At 32.9% G+C, this 23,855-nt stretch overlaps 1 protein-coding gene across 1 annotated transcript in view; it reads right to left on the bottom strand.

The window, feature by feature from the left end:
- The window catches only part of DPYD (dihydropyrimidine dehydrogenase), a 1,041,936-nt gene that overhangs the window by 946,549 nt on the left and 71,532 nt on the right, over positions 1-23,855 (bottom strand). The window contains exon 2 of the mRNA XM_007485012.3: positions 13,758-13,868. Coding sequence (XP_007485074.2) covers positions 13,758-13,868 — 111 coding nt within the window. The remainder of the gene's footprint in view (positions 1-13,757; positions 13,869-23,855) is intronic.

Below are 23,855 nucleotides of genomic sequence, written 5' to 3' on the forward strand. Positions count from 1 at the left end.
TGCCCAATATGTGGACTAGATCTTCTCCAAAGTTTTTTGAGAGGAAATAGATGAGAATTAACAAATTGACAAGGTATATTTGGTTTGTAATTTGCACTTTTGAAGGGAGAATACACAATGGTGAAATAATAGATCCACTGTATTATGTTTTTTTTTTTTTAAGTGTGCACTTATGGTATCTAGAAGGCTCTGTGGATAAAGTAGTGGCTTTGGAATCACAGAGACCTGAGTTCAAATCCAAGCTCAGACACTAATTACATTGAGACCCTGGGCAAGTGCTATCTCAGTTTCCTCAATTGTAAAATAGGGATAATAATAGCACCTATCCCCAAGAATTGTTGTGAATGTAAAATGAGATTATATATGTAAAGAGCTTTGTAAAAATCAAGTGATATATAAATGCTCATTTTTATTTGTCCTTTTCTTAAAAGATAGGAATAACTAAATGTCTAATAATGATGAAATCACTGTACAAATTATGGTTTCTAAATATAGCAAAATCTGAGTTTAAAGAGGAAGCATAAGTGAGTGAGAGTAATTAGAGAGTCAGTCTTAAAACCAGGAAAACTTTGGTATCTGTTCTCTCTCTGACACCTCCTGCCTTAGATCCTTGGTAGGACAATTGCCTTCTAGGTCTCAGGACACTTTTTATGCTAATTTTTTTGAGAGAAGATGCTGACCTACACTAGTAAAAAGAGTTCTTCTTTGAGGTGTTCTCTATAACAAAAAATCTCAGGACCCATCCCTATTGCTATATAAAATAAAAACAGAACCAGAAGGACATGATTATATAAAAAATACATTTCCTACTCCAGTCTACCCCCAGCTCCAAAGTATTTACTTCCTCCTTTAATTTCTTGAAGTACTGTGGATTTCCTTCTTGCCCCCATTATACTTTTAATTTATAAATTTATAAATTTTAATTTAATTATACTTATAATTTGTATTATACTTATATACATATGTGTCACAATCTCTTTAAGTTGTAAAAAACCCTGAGATAAAGGAATGCAACCTTTCTGATCACATCATGCCCATTATTTCCAATTCAGTGGTTCAAGCTGGTCCTGGTCCCCACGGATACCATATGATTCCCCAAATAGAAAATAAAAACAAGAAATGGGGATTATTATTGAGGTTTTATTTTAAATATCATAAAATTATTATGCCAGGTAAGAAATGAGAGTTGAAATCATTCAGTCTCGAGAATCAGTATGCTTTAGAAATATAATTGCACTTTTGACAAAATGAGGGTGAAACTTGTTCCTACATCACCTAAGACAGTGCTTTACACATAGAAAATATTTAATAAGTATTTACTGACTTGAATTTTTTATTAGATTATTATCTTATTTTAGTCACACAAAGAAATCAATATGGAAATACTGAGTACCATTGCCAAGTACCTTTTACATAATATATTTTTAAAAATCATGTCTATGTCTTCCCAATTCAATACCAAAGATTGGGCATATATGCAGCTAAAAAAAATGACCAAAAAGCTCAAAACACTGATGCTTTTGGTCTCTTGATGACTTTTTGCTTATTTTTTTAATGATACATCATTGCAGAGAAATCTCTTCCCAGAAGATACTGATTTCAAGAATTAATTTCAAAACATCCCTTCCTTTTCTATTTGGAATAGTTCTCTTTGTAACATTTAAGAAAAAAAGTGCAATTTCCATTTTTTTCTATTTTGAGAACTGGTGTAACATATCTGTGGTGATTCTGGCCAACTTAAGCTATTGTAAGGACCTCTAATGAATTGGATGATGTCATGTAGGTTAACAGTAGTGGGAAGGAAGATTATCTGAAGGGATAGAAGACTATGGGGAGGGAAGAATGAGACAATTACATGTATTAATTATCAATTATTGTTCTATTATTTCACAACTTCTTAAATAATTTAACAAGAGTCTACAAAATAAATTTGTCCTTTATATCTTTTAAAATACAGAGGAAGTATGTTATATTCTCTGGCTTTGAAGGTAGGAAAACTTGAGTTTCCATACTACCTCTGGAATATGCTGACTGCCTGTGTGACCCTGAAAAAGTCCCGTAACTTCTCAGTTCTCTAAACAACTCTACAACTATAATTTGCATGGAAGATGACAGACCTAAATTGGTAAAGAAGATTTCCTCATTAGATAATTCCTTAAACCAATGAAATCATAAGGTCATTTCTAATCTACTTCATGTCCTATAATGCAGGTGTCCAAGTCTTCTAGAAACTATGCAGTAAATATTCCTCAATGATAAATCTCCAGCAGAAATATTTCCACAGAAACAGCTAGAAATAAACCTAAACTCACCATGCAAAAATATCTACAGGCTAGGGAGCACCTGTGGTGAAAAAAATAAAACACATTTCATGTGGCTCAGCAAGCAGGTTTGCTCAATGTTTTAAATTCATTTTTATTATTATTCTACTTTAGAATCCACAAAAGAGGAAGAAAAAGTGCTCCCTTCCCCACAGTGTCAATAAGTAACATTATACATTATGTTCTCAAAGCTCATAATAATAATTTCCATAAATATTCAGGGGATATTTAGATTGTGAAATAATCCGTGTACTACCCCCAACTGTTCTCTCTCCCTTTCTTCCCTACAGAAATACACAACATCACCCCACAATACAACCTCCCAAGTTTTCATTTAAGAAAAATCAAGTATATTATGCAAACAGCAAGACCAAGATTAGTGTAAAAGTAAAGGACTGATACAAAATGTGTCTCATGGGTGACATTTTTGCTCATTTAATTTTTCATAATGTTTGAGAACATTAATTATATTGCACATAGATATCTTTGCAGTTTCATTAGATTTCCCATTTACCATTGGTAATAATAATGTACACAGTGAAAATGTGGCTTTTACCAGTTACAATGAAAGCTGATCAGATTCTGCTGCATTAAGGAACAAAAAAATCTTTTACATCTTTCATCCTTTACCTCTGCCAAGCAGGACTAATTTACTATTTTTTAACTTCATACTAAGGATAGTATTTTGGGGGCCATATTTTGGTCCTCTTTCAGTCTTACTGTATTTATCTCTGTCTCCTTGAGTTGTCAGAGGTAGTAATTAGGGCTATTAAAAAGATTATTGTCAAGTCAACAAATCCTAAAAGACAGAAAACATTAGAGGATACGATATGCATATTAAGATATGTTCTATTCAGTATCCATAATATCCTTTTGGTATTTAATCATAACAATGTTTCTATGTGTTGTCTTAAGTTTTGCAGGAGTTCTTGTCCTAAGATGTATGAATGGGGGTTGAAAATCCATGGATTTTTAGGCTATCTAAGAACTTTGATGAGAAAAAAAAAACCCTTCATCCCAGGATAAATGCTTAGGTAATCATGTTTTATTTTATGCATTTAGATAACTCATTTTGAAAAGGGATTCATTAGTGTTACTAGTTTGCCAAAATGGCCCAAGAAACTCAAAAAAATGTTTTAAAAAAACCTGATTTAAGGTTATAATCTGAATCTCCAGGGTGTCTTCCTTTTCTTACTACCAAATACAAAAATTAAGTTCACAACTCTCTCCCTAAGCTTAACTCATGGGTCTCACTAATTTCTAGATAGACATTCTGTTGTTAATTTCTCAAATTAAATTTTCAAATTCAACATGCCAAAAAGGAAATTCATTATTTTCTCCTAAAATCTTTATATACTTCAGATCTATTTATAATTAATATTATCAATTTTTCCAAATTTCACACACTTGACTTCATATTTTACATATTCCTTTATTTTACTACATACTCTTATCATCAATTAAACCTCAAATTTTAATCATTATACCTTTAAAAAATTTCCTGAATCCTTCATTTCTTCTTGAACTTTCTGTTCCCATAATTACATTCCAGTTCAGGATTTTATCCCCTAGGCTACCATAAAAAAATCTCTAAACTGATCTTGCTTCCCAATTCTGTCTCTCCTGGCTGCCAGAGTTTGTGCCACCAGAGCCAAGTATTTAATTTTCATTTTGAAAACTTACAAGTTGGACATCACCAAATGCTACAAATCAGGGCCTGATTTATTTTCTGTTGATTATCTAGATTTTAAAAGTGATGCAGAACAATGTTAAAAATGAAGATTAAACTTAAAAGAATGTCCTGCATACATATTCCCCAGAGAGCTGCTTGTTAAACACTTACTAGCACATCCTGTTTCTTATCTATCTGACACATCATCACTTAAATAATTTTCCCAAAGCAACAGTTTTGCAATATATTCAGGCTCAAAATCATTCTATGACTACCCATCACCTATAGTAGGATTCCTTTGCCCTTTTTTGCATCATGAAATTCTTTGGCAACCTAGCAATATCTGTGTACATATACTATTATCAACTGGCAGAGCAAAAGCATTATTCTCAGAATAATATCTTAAATACATTAAATATATATGATTACAAAGGAACTGGTTATATTGAAATTAAATGATCAAAATATTTTAGCATTAATGGAATATTTTAACACTTTAATCAGATTTAGAACCCTGAAGGATAAATGTCAAATTCCTTAGTTTGTCATTCAAAGTAGTTTACAACAAAAATAGCCTCAACCTGCTTTTAGAAATTCATCTCCCCATATTATTCAGATAATAAGATTTTAAAGTTGGAATAACAATTACTTGTATTTATATACCTTTAGAAGTAGAACTTATGGATCTTATTGACCCACTTAGAAGCAAAGAAATTGAGGCTCTTTGCTCAAAGTTATATAGTCACTGTCAGAATCAGAATACATATTCTGGTCTTCTGAAAATAAATCCAGTGGTCTTACTGTTACACTATTGTGCCTCCTTTCTATGTATTTCATTAGGCTACTAACTCCTTTCCCAAATGAGATCATGTATATAAAGTATTTTATACATTTTTATTGGTATGATTATGCCACTTATGTATTCTCACTATAGAATACATTTTTCTTTTCACTTATCAGAACCCTCTATTATTAATACTAAAAAGGAATCAGAACTAAGTGTTGGAGAACCATTTTATTTCCTGACTCAACTAAACATAAGTAACACTGAAAATGCTTTGGGTCTGAGGAAAAAGGCAGTAAACAAATGACACTTGGGAGATGTTCATCTTGATGCAGCTATCTGAAAATCCAAATGTTTAAAAATTCATAAATGCATTTCAATATTGGAGGATCATGATAGCACCTTTCAAGCCTTTGTTCCTATTCAGTTATTAGTATATCCTGACTACAGCAAGGTCTTTTTTATCTTATTTTTCAACATTTACTGATATTCAAAGTAATCCATGCATTATTAATGTGTACAGTTCTCTTAGAATACAGTAGACATTGAATCCCTAGTCAGTGAGAAAACTTCTAAGTCCCTAATCATTTCAATAAATTCTAATGTAATATTTTCTACATTGGGAATCATGGCATTTTATTTAAGGAAATCAGTCTGGCCATGATGAGCACTATAGAGTGCAGTCTGAACAGACATCAGTTCAAAGAATCAGATGTCAAAGTGCTCTCTCTAATGTCCCTTAATCATCACACCGATTAGTGGTTGAATAGTGCTGTGATTAAAAAGACTGCTGCCATTGTATACCTATTCATACTACTAGCATTCTACGTATGTTCCATCCATTAGTGACTGAATAGAGTAGCGATTAGAGAGACAGCTGCCATTGTATGCCTATTCCGAAAACAGCTAAACTCAGATATTTATTTGCAATGAACACCAAATAAATGTTTTGCGAAGGTAAAATATACTGTTAGGCTGTAAAGACAATTTAGCTGATTTCTTTTGTCCAGAGCATCCTATTTTCCTACATGTAATAATATTTCTTATTTGTAAATATAGTAATATGCCTTATTAATATATTTATATATATACATATTGTTTTATAGCATGATTTTTACACACATCTGTTTTATTATATACTCCTTATTGTCCTACAATAATCCCCACAATTCTTCACTTTAGTAATGATGATTCCAGGCTATGGCAGAAAATTAAAGATTTTTGAATATTTAAAGTCTATAAAAATTAAAAACTATTGCCATTCTAGCTTTGTTGCTACCATTAAAAATGCTTTGGATGGTTTGATAAAATTTTAAAATAAGAACATCTTCCTTCCTTCCAAAAGAGAAGTTTCTGAAAATATCTGTTCAACCTGTTTAGATGAGATAAGGGACATTTTTATTCACCTTTTTTTGTGTTCTGCTTCACAATTGGTGTTGTAACAAACTATCATAAATACTAAAGTCCTGAATATCTATTTATAGATTCATCCTGAGAACTAAATCGATAGTTATGAACTAGTGGTTATTACCAGAAACAGGAGAGGTGTGGAAAAAAAAGAAGAGAGTCCATTATAGCATTATGCAAATTAGGCTATTAAAGAAAATTGACAGAAATAGTTTGTACCCAAAATGAGTCTAAAATTTTCTGGGCAATCTTCATATTCATAAATAGGGTCCCCATTTTAATTAAATAAATATTTATTTAGTGCCTACTATGTGTAAAGAATTGTGCTAAATAAATGTTTAAGGAAAATTAAAAAGTATTGTCCATGGGGAGTTTTCTGTTTTTGTTTTGTTTTGTTTTTCCCTTTCTCAGTGTTGTCCCCATCTCTAAACTCAGTCCAATTTTTACCCTTTTTCACTATTCAAGCAAGAATGAAATTCATGGTAACAAAAGTAGACTGCTTTACCAGTAACTCTTGTTCAAGTTTTGTCTGATAAGAACTTAAAAAAAAAAGTCACTTCTTCTGGATCTATTGCCATGCTTGCAAATCCAAATTAAAAGAAATGAAAATCATAGGATACAGTTTCTGTTTGACTTTACCATTAGAAATAGAGGTCATCAGAACTTGAAACAGGTTTTAGTTGAAAATAGAATGTTGATTTATTTTTGCTGACAAAGCCGATGTGATTTTTTGAGATGACAGAATTACCCTTCTGTAGGGCAACATTCTCAGCATCGAAGTCAAATCATGAATCCAGTGTCTATATAGTACTCTAACATTCTAATTAGTGAATAGGGTAGCCTAAACTTAGGATCATTGTTTAAGCATCATCTGACTGAAACACCAGAGAATGGGCAACATACAAGTGATATGGTTGACAATTACAAATGAGTTTAATTTGTGTGTCACATGGACAGGGAGGGATTTGGGATCACACTGAAGTAAATAATTAAAGCTCTCCTGTAACCTTAGCCTCAGGAAATCAAGAGTTGGAGCTACTGTCCCTTGTTGGGCAATTATCATTTTGCAGCACATTTTCTACCTGTGAAAGAGAATCTGTCACTGTAGCATACTACAATGTTAGAGTTCTATAGCACAGCCTGTCTAAGAAAGATTCTAATGTATCTGATATTGAAGTTATTATATATTGAGATAGTAAAGTAGATATAAAAATAAGATGGCCCTTTTTTTACACTAATCAGATTCAAATGTACATTTGTCTTCTATCAATCTTTAGCACCAGCTAGAATATCTATAAGATAGACAGAAGTTTTGAGATAATAAATTAATCCTTTTAATGTGGTCATTTGAATCACTTTCAAGATTTTGAATTGTAGGATAATTTTTTTAATTCTCAACCAATTGAATTAACAAACTAGCAACCAAAAGACTTTTTTTCTGAAAAGATAGTTATAGAAAATCACAATTAATTATGACTTCAGATTTTGATTATTGGGCTATCCATATATCTGGAATTAGTGAGAAAGTGAATATGTCTCTATAATTGTGCCAGCCACTCTGAGTACTCACAAGTACAAGTAAGAAAATGAAAAAGTTATGGCAACATAGGTTCATGACATGATTGCTTATAAAACTATACATGGAAGTATGGTATTGCTATTTAGTTGGATGAATCTTGTTTATATAAAATATTAACGCTAAGATTTAACATGTATATATAGTATATATATGTACATACATATGCACATACACACACCCTATGGAGGAAAAAATAAAGAAAATGAGATGTAATATAAACTGCCTTGTGATAACATAGAAAGATTTTCTCAGATGTTCAAAAGTGTTTTGTAGATAACAAATTTCACTCTGCCTCTTTCTCATTATTTAAGAAAGACATGGGTATTTTTATAGACCAAAAGACAGGTAAATAATGAGAAGTATACAGTTAAATTCAGAATAGAGTGGCATAAATCTCTTTTATCCTAATACTTTCCTCTTCCTATCTATCCCATACTCCTTGATCCAGTGACACTAATCTTGTTGCTGTTCCATTTATAAGATTCTGAACCTCTTGAGTCTTTGGGAATAATCTCTAGCTGTCTCCTCCCCTGACTTCCCATATCTGTAATGTTCTCCCTCCTCCTCTCTGACTCTTGGTTTCTCTGGATTCCTTTAAGATAAAAGTAAAATTCTACCTTCTACAGAAAGCTTTTGTCAATGCCTCTTAATTCTAGTATCTTCCCTTTGTTAATTATTTCACATTCACCTGTATATAGTTGGTGCACATCTGTTTGCTTATTTAATTCTCCATTCAATGAGCACCCCAAGGACTGGGACTGTATCTTTCCTCTCTTTGTAATCCTGGCACTTTGCACAATGCCTGGCACACAGAAAGTAATTAATAATGGCTATTGATTGACTATCTAAATCTCCCACTGAGATGCTCTGCAAAGAGTGGATAGTATTTCAAATACTAACAAGTTTCAGGCAGTTATAAGAAAGGAATGTAGTCATGTTGACTCACTAAAATATTTGGATGTGGTCCATAAAGCATAAAAGCAAACAATAATTTAATACAAATTATATTAAATTTCTTAATCCACATAAGTTCCTACTTTCTAATTTTTAAATTTTCATTTATTAGATAGACTCTCTCTTTGTTCTTATCATATTCTACCTTGTATAATACTAATTTTACTCCATGAATTCACAAATCTTAACTAACAAATCAGACTTTCTTCCCCTTTGGCCACTTAAAAATTATTTAGTTAATGACACAAAACACATCATACATACATACATACATATATATATATATAGACAAACACATACATATATGTGATTGCAAAACGATTTAAGGGATTTCCAAATACTTAGAATGAAAGAGAACATAACAGGACAACCTGGATATTCTTTTAGTCCCCCCAAATTATTAGAAGATGCAAAGGAAGGACTTTACCATATAGGATAGACCCTTAAAGGAGAATTTATGGAAAGAGATTGATAGGAATTTAGGACTTAAGATTGCAAACTGGTAAGGATCTTGAAAGGTCATCTGATACAATCATTTCATTTTGTAGATGAATCAACTGAGTCCTAGAGTCACAAAAATAGCATATGGCAGAGTTGGCAATTAAACCATTTGATTTAAAATCCAACATTTTCCACCACATCAGAATACCCAGAGTAGCTTAGGATCTGCATAATGCAATCACATATACAAGTTGAAGAAATCACAGACCCATCATATGCTATATTCTATCATCTATGAAATATTCTCCTAGTAATATGGAGTTGCACCTGAGAGGCGATAGGGAACTATATACTCAGACTAATAACAATTATTGCTGCTGCTGTTTCTACTAAATAACATATTATAGTCTTTAAAACTTGTAAAAAGTATTACATGTTTTGTGGAATTTGACAAAAGACTATCTCTTCCCTCAAAGTGCTAAAAATTCCATGGGAAGAGATAAAATATTAAAAGAACCTGAAAAGTAGAGTAGGGGTGAGGTGGGTACCCAGAGTGGAGCAAGAAGCAGGGAAGTAAATCTGTGCTGGAATCAATGAGATGCTACCCAAGAGCTCTGAGGGAGCTCTTCACCTTTCAGGCTCTACTCTTAGCAATCAGGGGAATGAAGTATGGTAACAGAAGACAGGAAAAGAGTGCAGAGGTGATATGAAATGTAGGGTTGACGTGTTCTTGCAAGATTATATTCTGGAGAGTATAGTGGAATCCTAGACAGTAGTGGTGTGAGAAATGAAGCCTAATATATGTTATATTAGATATTACATAATATATATTTGTAGTAAAGTTTACATATGTTATATCTGTTAAGCATATTTATTATTTTTACATATCAGAAATAGCATTGGACAGCATCATAAAAGATGTTGGTTCATATACTAGACTGGTATTTAGTAGCCATTTGACTAAGAAATCTAGTTATCATCTCTGAGTCTCAAGTTCCTCTTCTGAGGAAAGGGTAAAACAATAGGATAAAGGGGGATATTTAGATATCTTTTGTGGGAGGATTTTGTATTTTTTGGTTTTGTTTAGTATTAAAATGTTAATATAGTCATAAATTTACAGGGAAGTAGAAGAATACAGGTTATTTATCAAAAGCTTGTATTTTGAGCTTAAGAGTGTCTTCATTAGGATATCACACTGGTAAGTAATAATCACTGATTAGCTATAGACTTTTTTATGTTTTGGAAAAGTATGGAAGTATGCTCCCTCCATATTGAAAGCAACTGAAATCCTTTCTTTCTTCCAAAGAGATGGTAAGTTATGAAGCCTTACCTGGATCACTTCAGATTTAAAAAAAAAATCATCTCCTGTCATATTTCTAAACTCTCTAGACTTCTTACTAAATTCTTCTATCATATCCTACATTTATTTTTGTTCTAACCTCCTTTCTATCTTTTATAGGTTCAACAGTTTTTTAATGCATGCTAAGTAAATACAAACATATGTAACAACTTAAAAATAGAACTCCTATAAAAGTTCAACAAGACCTTTTAATCCTGGACTATTCAGTATTTTTGATTTGTAACTTGGTATTGATGTAAGTGTCTTAAATTTGTGCTGGACTCCATATAATGACCTGAGTGCTCCACAAACTTATGTAACATAATCTCTATTGGGCCCTAACTGCAGCAAGGCAAATCTTATACAACTTCTCTAATTAATATATTGTCCTCTTTACCACAGAAGTTCTTCCAATACTTTTCAGAAGATTCTCAGATTTCTCATAACTCTTCCCTCTCCCATCCTCTCAAAAGAGACCTTATTTCATATTTTAATGAAAAAAATGTGGCTATTTTTACTGAGAGTTCTCTTTTTACTCATCCTCATCACATATAACCCTGATGCCTTCTGCCATTATTTTCTCATTCACCATCATCTAACATAATGAGGTGGCCCTTCTCCTTATAAAGGTCAATTACTCTATTTGTGGAAGTGATACCATTCCATTCCATCCCTTTCCTTTTTTTCAGCAGGTTGCCCCCTCTATTATCCCTTATATATTTATCATATTCAATCTTTTCCTGTTTCTATTGGCTGCTTCCCATTGCCTACAAATAATCACATCTCGTCAATCCTCAAGAAATTTACTTTATTCATCCATCCATCCTCACTAGCTATCATCATCATCATCATCTCTCTCTCTCTCCTCCCTTTTGTGTCTGAACTTGAGAAGCCTTCTACATTTAGGACTATCTCTACTTCCTTTCCATTTCCCTCTCTTATACTCCACTACAAACCAGCTTCTGAATTCATCATTGTCATTCAACTGAAGCCACTCTCCCTGAAGTTACTAGTGATTTTTAAATAGCCAAATCTTATGACCTTTTCTTGGACCTCATCTTCCTTGACCTTTCTGCAGCCTTTGACACTAATGAACACCCATTTCTTCTCGATATTCTATTCTCCTGGGTTTTTGTGACACTGCTCTTCCCATTTGTTTCTTACTTGTTTGATCTTTCATTCTCAATCTCCTTTGATGGATCGTCATACAAATTTAACTATCTAAACATGAAGTATTTTTCCAAGGCTTTATTCAGGGTTCTCTCTCTTCTCTTTCTAAAATCTTTCATTCATTAGTTCTGGTCAATTCAGTTAACATCTATATACAGATGATAAATCTATTTTTCCAGCTCTATTCTGTCTCTTTATCTCCTATTTCACAGCTAATTGTACATATCAAACTTGATATTTCATAGACTCTCTACTCTCTTTCATTCCCTAGATCCAATCAATTGCCAAGATGATGAGGGTCTATACCAAAAGCAAAAAAGCAAATATATAGGAAAGAGAAATTATAAAGGCAGAATCAACAGGAATTGGCAACACATTGATGAAGGGGATATGAAAGAAGTTGAGGAGTCTAAGATGATATCTGGGTTGTAAACCTGGATTGTAAAATATAGGCAGATGGTGCTACCTCTGATAATAATAGGACATGTAAGAAAAGGAGAATATTTTATGTAGTATAAAATCAGTTCAATTTTTGATATGTTGAGTTTGAGATGCAATCTGGACTTTTGGTTGAATCTATCCAAAAGACAGTTCAAGATATGATACAGGGAGTCAAGTAATAAGTTGACTACAAAAATAGAACATAAAATTACATTTATATACACAGTAATTACAATCTTGGAAGCTAATGAGATCAGCAAACTAAATAGTATAGAAGTAGAAAAGGGCTCAGAATTTAATGTTGGAAAACATGCATAGTTAGTATGGGAGATCTGATGAAGACTCAGCAAAGGAGGTAGAGAAAGAGTAGTCAGAAAGCTCAGAGGAGAACCAGGAGAGAGAAATAGCACCCAGAATGTGGAAGGTCATACTATCCTATTAACTCTACAATTTGTCTACGAAAGACTAGGAAAAAAAGAGTTAAGGCTAGTGAGAGAGGCCAAGTTAAAATACTGTAAACAATGAAAGGAGCAAAGAAAGTAGAAAATATATGCTTGAGATGGATAGGATGAAAACAGCTGACAGGGAAAGAAGTCAGAGACACTTGAATCTATGTTTCTATATTTTTTCCAAGGAAAATGAATTGAAAAAACATTTGAAAGAACAAGATAGAAATTATTAATAAGGAATTAGTGTCCAAGATAGGCAAAGAAATAGTAAGGTAATTCCTAGTTTCTCTTGATGAATTCAAGTCCACTAGTTCAGATGAACTATATTATCTGGTCTTGAAGGTATTATAACCTATGAAATTACTGAACACTGCCAGTAATATCTGCAAGTTTGGGGAAAGAGTAGAGTTAGAAAATCATTGGAGAAAGACAAATGCTATATAAATTCTACAAAAAAAAGGAAAGAAAAAAGACTGAAAACAAGCTAAGTTTTTGCTTTGATTCCCAGGAAAATTCTAAAGTGGATGAATACAGAGATGGTAGGTTAGCAATGAGGCAGGGAAGCAGTGATTACAGTCAGAATGGTTTCAGCCTGAAAAGATCATGTCTGATTAAACATTTTTCCTTTCTAATAGTATTTTTAATTATTAGATACTAAGAATACTGTGGATATTTATTTTCTTTGGATTTTAACAAATTTGATTAAATATCTCCTAATTCTTGTGGAATTAGAGACACATGGATGAAACAATAACTTAATCAGATGGATTCAGAACTGATTGAATGGAGGGATTCAAAGAGCTCAAGGTCAACTTTTAATCTGGTTAAATATCAATGTAGCAAGAGGTCTCTAGTGTACTACTTCACACATATATTCTTGTCCCATGCTGTTAATACAATTATCAATAATTTCAATAAAGGCATAGTGTACTCTTTTGGTTTGCAGATGACACAAGGTAGCTATATCAGATATAAGGATAGAAGATCTAGGAAAATTGGGTTCTGGATTTGGAGAAGACTAATGTGGATTTGTAAGACAAAGGAGAAAAACACGCCAACACACATAATTACCTTTAAGCACTCATATTGTTTCTCATTACCTCCTCACCCACACTTCCCTCACACTAAGGTGAAAATCTTGATTTTTTAACATAAATATTCATATAATTTTATATGAAATCATGTTTGAACAGTACTTACAGAGCAGTCTTTATCAGCATTTCTTTTCCAATGTTTCTTGTCTACTTTCTTTCTTGATGTGGAATGTATAGTGGCATAATTTTGAGTCCGTGGATTTAATCCTAGAATATTCTGCATAAAAGAGAAAGGAAAAGTTCAATGCTTCATATTTAAAAGTAACACAGATTTTAAGAAAATTAGTGAATCCTTGTCTTCAAAAAAGAAAATATCATGCATAGTAAGAATCAAACTTAAATATGTACATATCAATTTTACTGACCATACTAAGTAAAAAAAAATATTGTTAAACTCCACTGTATGCACACAGTTATTTTCCAGACTTTGAATTTTACCACTAATATTTTCATCCTGCTTCTTGTCTACAATAATTCACAAATATCCAAAGAATCAAAATTGCAGGTCACCCAAAGGTGAATATTACATTCTGGGTGGAAAGAAATTTCAGCATATAAACAAAACCTGCACAGAACAGGTTTAAGAGATACCCAGGAAAAGTATGATGTGGTATGACCATAAGAGAAGATGCAGGGCCAGTCATAGTGGGAATGAGCTATTATAATAATAAAATGTTAACTACCTTAAAAGTAGGAATTGTTTCCTTCCTTGTTTATACCTTGGATGTCTAGCAAAGTATTTGGAACAAAAAAAATATTTACTTAGTAGATACTTGTGGATTGGTAACAGATAGACAATTCAGATTATCCATTGGTATCTACTTAATGTCAAGAAATCTAAAGGATAGCCCCTAATTAGACCCTCTGTAGGATCCATAGAAAATATAGGTGGGTCACCAAGGTTGAGAAGGCATAAATTACTTGAGATTAGCATTTAACCAATCAGTCTTGACATATTAAAAAAAATAATAAGGAAGAATAGCAGTAAGGGCTAGGTAAACTGAGATTGTAATTTACTCATGGTTACGCAGCTATGAAGAATTTGGGGTCAGATTTGAACTCAGATCCTCCTAATTCCAAGCCTGACATTCTATTCACTGTGCTACTGAGCTGTTTCTATCCAGTCCTATTCAATTTTCAATCTAACAAAACTCCCATAATTTTCTAACATGAATAAATATCTTTCAATGAAGGTAATATAATGCTTTTTCCATCCTCAACATGTAAAATGGATTTTTAAAACCCCAATTGAGATGTGCTCTTGAATATCTCCAGCCACCTTTTCTCTCTGTGTACTACAGTCTTTGCAGGGGTGGGAAGAAAACACATAGAACTAAGGGCCTTTAATTTTTTATCATGCCATTCTGTACCCTATTAAAAAAATCACAAAATGAAAAATATCCACCATTAGGTGTATGCAGTTTTGATAATTCTCTCCACAGTTAGGTAGGACATGGTGAAAGTATTCATATTCTTTTTCACTGGATTCATATTTCAATATTTTCTGGAGTTGTGAAGATGAAGTCAAATATGAACTCAGATGCTAATTAGCTACCTGATTTGGACTTAATTTCTATCTGCCTCAGTTCCCCCATATAAAATGTGTTTTTAATAGCACCAAACTCTCAAATTTGTAGGTAGAAAATTCAGAAATATGTAAACTACCTTGCAAAAACTTACAATGCAGGTCTAATACACATATCTACCAGTACTATATATGTGCTAGATATTATTTGTTTGTAAAATACAGGTGCTGCTACAAATATTATCTTGCTCATAATGATTACTATTCAAATCAAAAGAGATAATATTCTAAATAACTTTATATATAATTTTTAATTCATTAAAGGAGTTATATTACATGGGAAAATGGATAGAATACTAGACTTTGAGTTCAGAAAGATTCGAGTTCAAATCCTGCTCCAAATATTTACTACTTGCATGACAATAATTGTGTCTACATACCCAGAATATTGTGAGAATCAAAGGACATGAAGCACTTGGCAAACTCTAAACTGCTGGCCAGGATTAGGATTGAATTTACATTTCATTGCCATATTATTTGGTAGAAAAAACAAAATTACCTTATTTCTATTTTTGCAAGCAATCTTTAAACCAGGAACTTGATTTGGTAGAGCCATATTAAAGGCTCTACTATAATATGATGCCCACATATAACATAATACATATAAGATTCCTGCAATTTGCAAAATGCAATCACTTATAATTTTGTACAGCAATTCCTTAGTTGTTAATATCAAAAGAAGCACAAAACAAGAAAAGGATGCTCAAAAAATGAGTTTGGTATTGTCAAGAAAAAGCCCAATTCAAAGTCCAAATGCATGGGAGAATATTTTACACATTGCAGGGTTTAATAGATATTATCATTTGTAAATATCATTATGTTCATTGCAACAGATCCTAGAATATTGTGAATGTCTTCCTGAACAAAAGTCATAAAGGAAAAGAGATCAGTCAAGCTATTTATACCCTAAAAATGAATGAAGATGTTTTATTATTTGTACTCTCATATGTACTTGCTGCAGTTGCATAGTCAATCAAGCTGGTCTGTTGGGATTTATATCTAGAAAAGACACTATGGATGGGCAAGGAATCATTAAGAGGGCCAGTGGTATATAATGGAGTTGAGAAATGATACAGTGCTTTTTACAAATATATACTTCTCCTCGAAAAAAGTTCCATTTTTGCTCCTTTTTTCACATTAACATACCTATACTGGAGCAACACAAATAGAAAATAAAATGGTAACCATGTAGTCAGAAAGGTTTGGGTTCAATTCCCCCAACAGTCATATATTGACTGTGTGATACTAATCAAGTCAAAACTTTTCAGTGCCCTAGGAAACTACAAGGCTCTCAGTTGCAAAGAAGGTACAGATCTAAAATAGTATAGGCAATTGGCTCAAAGGGAAATCCCCTGTACTAATGAAGACCAAATCTAATCATTTTTCCTGAACTTTATATTAGTGTGATATGGCTATAGTATTGCATATCAAGTCTCTAAAGAATTAATCACAAGCAACTCAACGAACAATGGGGAGATGTATAACAGGCATGGATATATCTCCAACAGAAAACTAAAGAGAAGAAAAAGGTAGACACTATTAGAAAAATGTCTTACTAGCAAAGGAATTGAGCTCTCCATACAGTGTGAATGAGGGGCAACAAAGATACTCCACTGGAGTATCCTCATGTGCTTCACTGGAATTTGGTCAATGTGGGGAATTCTGGAGAAACACTCCCTGAGGGCCCTTTGTGGAAAATATATGGAGGGACATGGGTGAATTATACTGAATAAGGAAGGACAGGTGGATTTGAGACCCACTGGAATACCCACAGTATTGAGATCACAAACACATGCAAGCATAAAAATATATCATCACTTTCTTTGATTCCTTGCATGTACAAGTCACTAAAATAGTATGCCAAAGAATTTAAATACTTGGCAGTTCCTACCAACCTGGAAAGCCTCACCTGAGGGCCAGTAAGAAACCAGGTATTAAACATTAGAAGATGAGTCTAGCTCATCACTAGTTGATTAGCCTTTGAGTGATAACTTTTTTTTCTGCTGCAACTATTGAGTTAAAAAAAAAGTTCTTCAATTCCATTGGGACTACTTTCTGATCTTGTTCTTTAAGTGCATATCCAAAGTAAGAAACAAAGTAGGCAGAGCTTGTTATGAATCACATCATTTTAGATCATCAACAACTGGTAAATTAACTCAGTTCTCTCTGTGTGCTATTTCTGTCCAACGACTATTGCTACTTGAAATTTGTCCATATTGACATTTTGTGCTAACTGAGTATATCATAAAAAATCACAGACAAATACAATAAAAAGGATTATCCACAGGTTTTGCTTAAAGAGATGAATAAAAGGATAGAGAATAATATGATCACTTATCCAGGAAAAACAAGAATTATCTCATGGGAAACTTGGTCATCTTACTTTGAAGTACTCATGATGAATATAAGCAAAAAAGATCATTACAAAAGTAATTGCTGCTTCCATGCCAACACTACTATAAGAAATTAAAAGTATAGCTCTATTTAGAACTTGGCAAGGTTTTTCAAATTCAATCAACATGTACTTTGATGCTGAAAAACTTAAAAATTGTCATGAGAAGGATGACAAAACATTTCATAGAAAATGTGGTTGAAGAATGGAAGAATATAAAAGGGTGAAGGCTTCCAGATAATTTATAAGGCTAGAATATCTGGATGCTTTTTGCAGAGAAGAATCCAGAGGTAGCAGATATGGTTAGTATTCAATGACATAGTAATGACATTCCCTAATAAACCAGAAGTGACTAGGTAGGTACAGAGATGGTCCATTTGTCACTTGGGAATCAACAGTTTTTATATAGCCAAATTATCAGATGAATAGAACAAAGTCCTAAGTAGATGCAAAAAAGAAGAAAGGGTATACTGAAAACAAACAAAGAAGTACTCAGGTGAAGATAAGCACTAGGAGCTTTGCCCATATCTAAAAGGGCAAAAACAATTAAAGTCATATTTAATTGTCTTCAGTGCTGATGTATCTGAATTAGACCAGTTAAGCAAATGGTCAGATAATTTGGAGATTAACATGTAGTATATGATAAAAACAGGAAAAGGAAAACAACCTAGGCTTCTTGTTTGTCCAAGATGTTTTCCCTCCTGAATTCCCTGGTGTTATTCTGTATGGCCTTGGTTTCTGTACTTGTGAAGAGGACAATAAGTTGGAGCTTATGTGGGTGTCCATCTGTCTCCTTCCCTAACCCCCAGATTCAAGTGTGACCACATAGACAGGTCTTATTCTGTTTGGGAGCTTGGAAGGAAAATGGTTCATTTAGGGTGAGATTGGAGCAATGATGCCATATTCTGCGGGTTTCACTTGAAGTCACATGTGATACACAGATAGATATGTCTTATATCACTTGGAAGGTAAAAAAAGAACAGTTAGGAGGGGAATGGAACAGTGTTGCTGTATCCTACATGTTTTGCCCCTAAAATGTATTACCTTTCTGATCTGAGTTCAATTTCCCATCACTGACAAATAATAATCACCGGTAGGTATTTTTATAAAAGACTGCAACAAAAATATCTACTTCATATTATAATAACAACACCAAACAAACTATTTAAATAGATTGTTGACTAAAAACTTAAAAATGGATAAAAAGACACTTACTTTATCACTATATTCTAGAAAATGAAGATTGAACAGGATTGAATGGAATTTAAAGGTCATTTAGTATTTTAATGAGTTCAACTGATTTCCAAAGACTTATTCAAGGTCACACAGTCAAAAGGAGAGCTGGGAGTTAAAGTCAGATACTCTATTCAAAGGGCAGCTAGGTAGCACAGCAGATGGAGTGCTGAAGCTGGAATCAGGAAGATTCATCTGCTTGAATTCAAATCTGGTCTCAGAAAAAAGCTGATTGACTGGAAAAAGTAATTTAATCTTATTTACCTCAGTTCATCTATAAATTGAGTAGGAGAAAGAAATGGCAAACTGCTTCAGTACCTTTGCCAAGAAAACCCCAAATGAAGTCAAGAAGAAAGAGACAGAGCTGAACATTAACAACAACAATAACAAAAATGTTCTTTAAAAAAACTGGTACTCTATTACACTATGCTGCATTCTTTATCCAATATGAAAGTCATCACAATAATGAGGTCCCATTTGGATGTCTCACTCTTTCTTCATGTTCCAAATAACATGAAATGCTTTAAAATAGGTCAAAGAAAAAAAAACTATTTGTGGTTTTAAATTTTTTCCCCCAAAGGCAGCCTGAGAATTGAGAAAGAGATACTAGTACCTTAATTAGAGCTATTGACAGTAACTATTAATTCAATCGCTTTGCCCATATTTTAACTAAAAGAATCTAGGGCCTATTTCATTTTAGCAACTTCACAAATGGATCCTGGTTAACTCAGTTTCATTCTCATGGTTTCTTCGTCTTCAGTCCCCAGAAAAATGGATTCTAAGCCAAAGAAACTTTATTGTTCCCTAGGAATAAAGATATATTTAGGGTAATATCTATGAAGTTTTGGACTGGTTAGAGTCACAGTTATTACAGAGATACCCCTCCATCCCTAGACACACACAAGCAAAAAAAAAAGCATACCCAATTCATTGAAAATATAGGATATAATGAGGCTATGATTCTAATTCTGTACCTGACTGGACGGTTGGGTTCTAAGATTCAAATCTGGCCTCAGACACTTCCCAGCTGTGTGACCCTGGGCAAGTCACTTAACCCCCATTGCCTAGCCATTACCACTCTTCTGCCTTGGAACCAATACACAGTATTGATTCCAAGACAGAAGGTAAGGGTTTAAAATAATGCATACCCAATTCATTGAAAATATAGGATATAATGAGGCTATGATTCTGACTAATTTCTGTAGCTGATTGGATGGTTGGGCATATACCTTTCATGTTGCCAGGTAACTATCATGGCTTTTCCTTCATAGTGAAGCTAGAATTGTAAGCTACAATCTATTTTTAGATTTAACCACAAAAAGGTGTTAAGTAACTACAAAAGGTGAATTAACCACAAAAAAGATGTTAAGTAACTACAAAGGGTGAATTTACCAAAAGAGGTATTAAGTAAACCAAAAAGATAGAATCTAACCAGAGAAGGTGAGAACTAAAGAATGGGCAGTCCTGGAGAAAACATATGCTGTGATTGGTAAACGTGAAAATTTAGAGGAGGTGAACACAAGAGAAAAAGGTCTTTAAATAGAGGGGGTGGGGAAGACTGAAGAGGACAGTCAGTCACTTGGGCTTGGAGTGAAGGATGGAGAATCGACTGGAAGACGGAAACCCAGACTTCTTTTTTAGACTGTCACCATTGGTGAGTGAAAGGCTGACTTAGTGGACTTGCTTTTCTCTTCCCCTGGCTAAGACTTAGAAATTCTAACTGACTTAGTGATCCTACCTTTCTGGAGGCATGAAGCCTCCAGGTAAGGCCCATCTTCTATGAGACTCTTCCCCTGGCTGGGGCTTAGAAATTCTAACTGGTATCAGAAGAACCCAGAGTTCTTGTTGTTCTCTCTGTCTCTCTCTCTCTCTATTTCTCTCTCTCTATTCTCTCTCTCTCTCTCTCTCTCTCTCTCTCTCTCTCTCTCTCTCTCTCTCTCTCTCCATTCCTTAATATCTTCCTTCTATTGTAAATATTGTAAATAAACAACCATAAATTCCATTTACTTTAGTAATTTATTTTGGAATTTAGAAATTAAATCCCTGGTGACCTCCTAATTAATAATATATTCAAGTCCCAACCTCAATTTAATTTTAACATTAGAAAGGCATGTTATACTAATAAATAAAGATAGTGAGTATGTATGGGATAAAGATGTAAACACATTTCTAACTTAATATCACAAAATCAACTGTATTCTTAAAAAAATAGCATATAATCATTTAGCACTTTAGATAGTTATTAGGCAGTGTAAGTGATCTGCACAAGATCAAACATACCTGCATTCCCTGTAGGTATCAGGGAAAAGATTCAAATCTGTGTCCACATGTCCCTACAGTGATTGCTCTTTTTATTATATAGTACCTTATATATAAATTACAATAGCTTATCTTGTATAGATTATTAAGAAAGATGGATCAGCCAAATACTCAAAGCATGAGATAATCAATGGGAAACTCATCAGTTCCACTGGTATCCATATAAATTCCAGATATTTAAAGCAATATTCCTAATACATTAAACAAATACTTTATGGGGAATATGTGATAGCAAAAAAAAATAATAATCACTAAGGATGATTAGGCATGTATGGGCTCTTATCTGCACAGGTAGAAGCCCCCACATTAATAAAATCACAAATATATTTAATAATTTTTATCAAAAATGCAATTTTTTTTAATTTTGGACTCACTGTGTACATTCCAAGTTTCATTTATAACAGAAATGCAATGACCTTAACCTCAAAAACAAGTAAAACAAACACCTTTCTACAATACTTTCCATTTGGCTTAATGATTATCCTCTATCTCTACAGACTATCCACTTGTCTCATCTGTGTTCTAAATCTGAGGTATAAACAACTATAGTATTGCAATATATTTAACTTTATTTGGTGGATGAAATAGCCTAGAAATGAGTCCTTTATCGTGAAACTCAATCGTGTGATAATTTTCATTGTTGAGAAATTTCATTGACAATGTTATTAGCTTTTCTATTTCTTTTTCAATCTATTGCAACATGAATTGATTAAAAATTAGCCCTTGCTCTCAAGAAGTTTACGTTAACCACTTAATCACTTGAGAAAGTTCCAAGAGTTGCATGGGGGGTGGGGGATGGTAAAAAGATCATGATAGCACTTCCTCTTAAGGATTGCCAAAGGATAGATACACACACATATACACATGAATAAATATACATGATCATTTAAGAAACAGGGAAAATAATATATCCTTTTCCATGTATAATATGTTATATACATACATAAGTAATATAAAAAGATGTGTATTACTTGTATATATTACTTGTGTGTATATATATATTACTTTTATGCTATATGATCCATAGAATAGAATAAATGTGAAATATATTAGTGATGACAAGCAATAGTCTGTGAAAATATTGGTTATTCATTTATACAAATATTTATTGAATATATAGTAGAGACAAAGCACTATCAGTCATTTGTTTCTGTTTGTACTTATCTAAATTTTTAAATGTTTCCATAGTGTCTAGAAAATATATTTTCAAAAAAGTTCCATTTTTAATATTCTCCTTTTACTATTCTTTCTTACTCACTATCTATGATAATTCTTGTAGCTTAGGGGGGTCTTGTTAAATGGCCATTAAGTTACTGGATAATTTTATGTTTGCAGATATGCATCATCTATTTCAATATGCTTGTAAGATACTAATTATATGGGCTATATGTAAAATTTAATACCTATGGAGCTCTGCTATCTGAAAAGGATTTATACACTTGAATTTTAAGATATTATTCTCTTTTATTTCTTTCTTAACTTTATATAAGCATCTAATTTTGTGACTTCTATGTTACATTTAATCCCCTTTGTTGAATATGAAGAACATTAATTCTCCAAACAGAAATAAAAATCTTCCTCTGAAATGCTTGTATAATTCATATTTATGTGCAACCTAAGAATCTTTTAAAAATATGAAGCTAATAAAGTATATTCTCTCAAGTCAAAAAGTAATATAAAAATCTTTGTCATCTAATAATGTTGATGCACTCATTGTTTCCTTCACCAAGTATAAACAGCTTTCGATAAAAAAATATGAACTATATACTAATGATTCATATAACTCTAGCATTGCTATAAAAAAGTTGCTTTTTAATTCATTTTCAGAGTTCAATATAGGATTTTGGCCATGAATATTATAAATATTTAAATTATACTCTAAAAAAGTTACAAATTTCTAGGAATGTATTGCAACAGATGTATTCCATTGGGTATGACACCATGTGGTCCCATATATGGAACAAATGGTGGGATAAACCAACAAAGGGAACATACCCATATGTTTATTCCTGTTGAAATTCAGCAACAGAAACAGAGTTCCAAATTCAGCACTTGTGGAATTCCAAAAAAATATATATAATGTGTCCTGGAATTAATACATAAGTATAGTCCATAATAACAAAGAATGCATAAATTAAGAATTGTCCAGAATACTTATGATTTTATAGTTGTTCTCTATTGTAAGATGTGAGATCTAAGAAATTATTTCATCCTATAGCCATGAATCCAAAGGAAAAGAAAATAATATTAACTTCCTTCTCTATATCTTACTACTTCAACAGGCTGAGAATATGTCCTCTTAAGAAAGACTAAAACAGATGTAAGAGAGTAATCTGCAAAAAGAAGAAATGGCAAAAGAAAGGAATTAGATTCAGTGAAGCAAGAAGCAGTCAGGGGGGTGAGGGGGAGTGTGGAGGGGCTGCAGAGGGAGATGAGAAAGGAAGTGACCCAGAATCCCAGGGAAAGAACAGAGGCTGAGGGGAACTCAGAAACTGCCACTTCAACTGGATTCCTTCAGCTAAGAGACTGACAAGAAGGTCTCAAAGGCTGGAAGTTCCCCTTTGGACACCAATGGTTTTCCTAGAGATCCCTGGAAGTTTTCTGCTTAACTCAGTTCAACTTAGTAGAATGGACTTTGAGAAAAGCCATCTACTGAAGAAATTCTCTCCAAGGAT

Source organism: Monodelphis domestica, chromosome 2, assembly GCF_027887165.1.
Source record: "Monodelphis domestica isolate mMonDom1 chromosome 2, mMonDom1.pri, whole genome shotgun sequence".
In the NCBI taxonomy this organism is placed as follows: Eukaryota; Metazoa; Chordata; class Mammalia; order Didelphimorphia; family Didelphidae; genus Monodelphis; species Monodelphis domestica.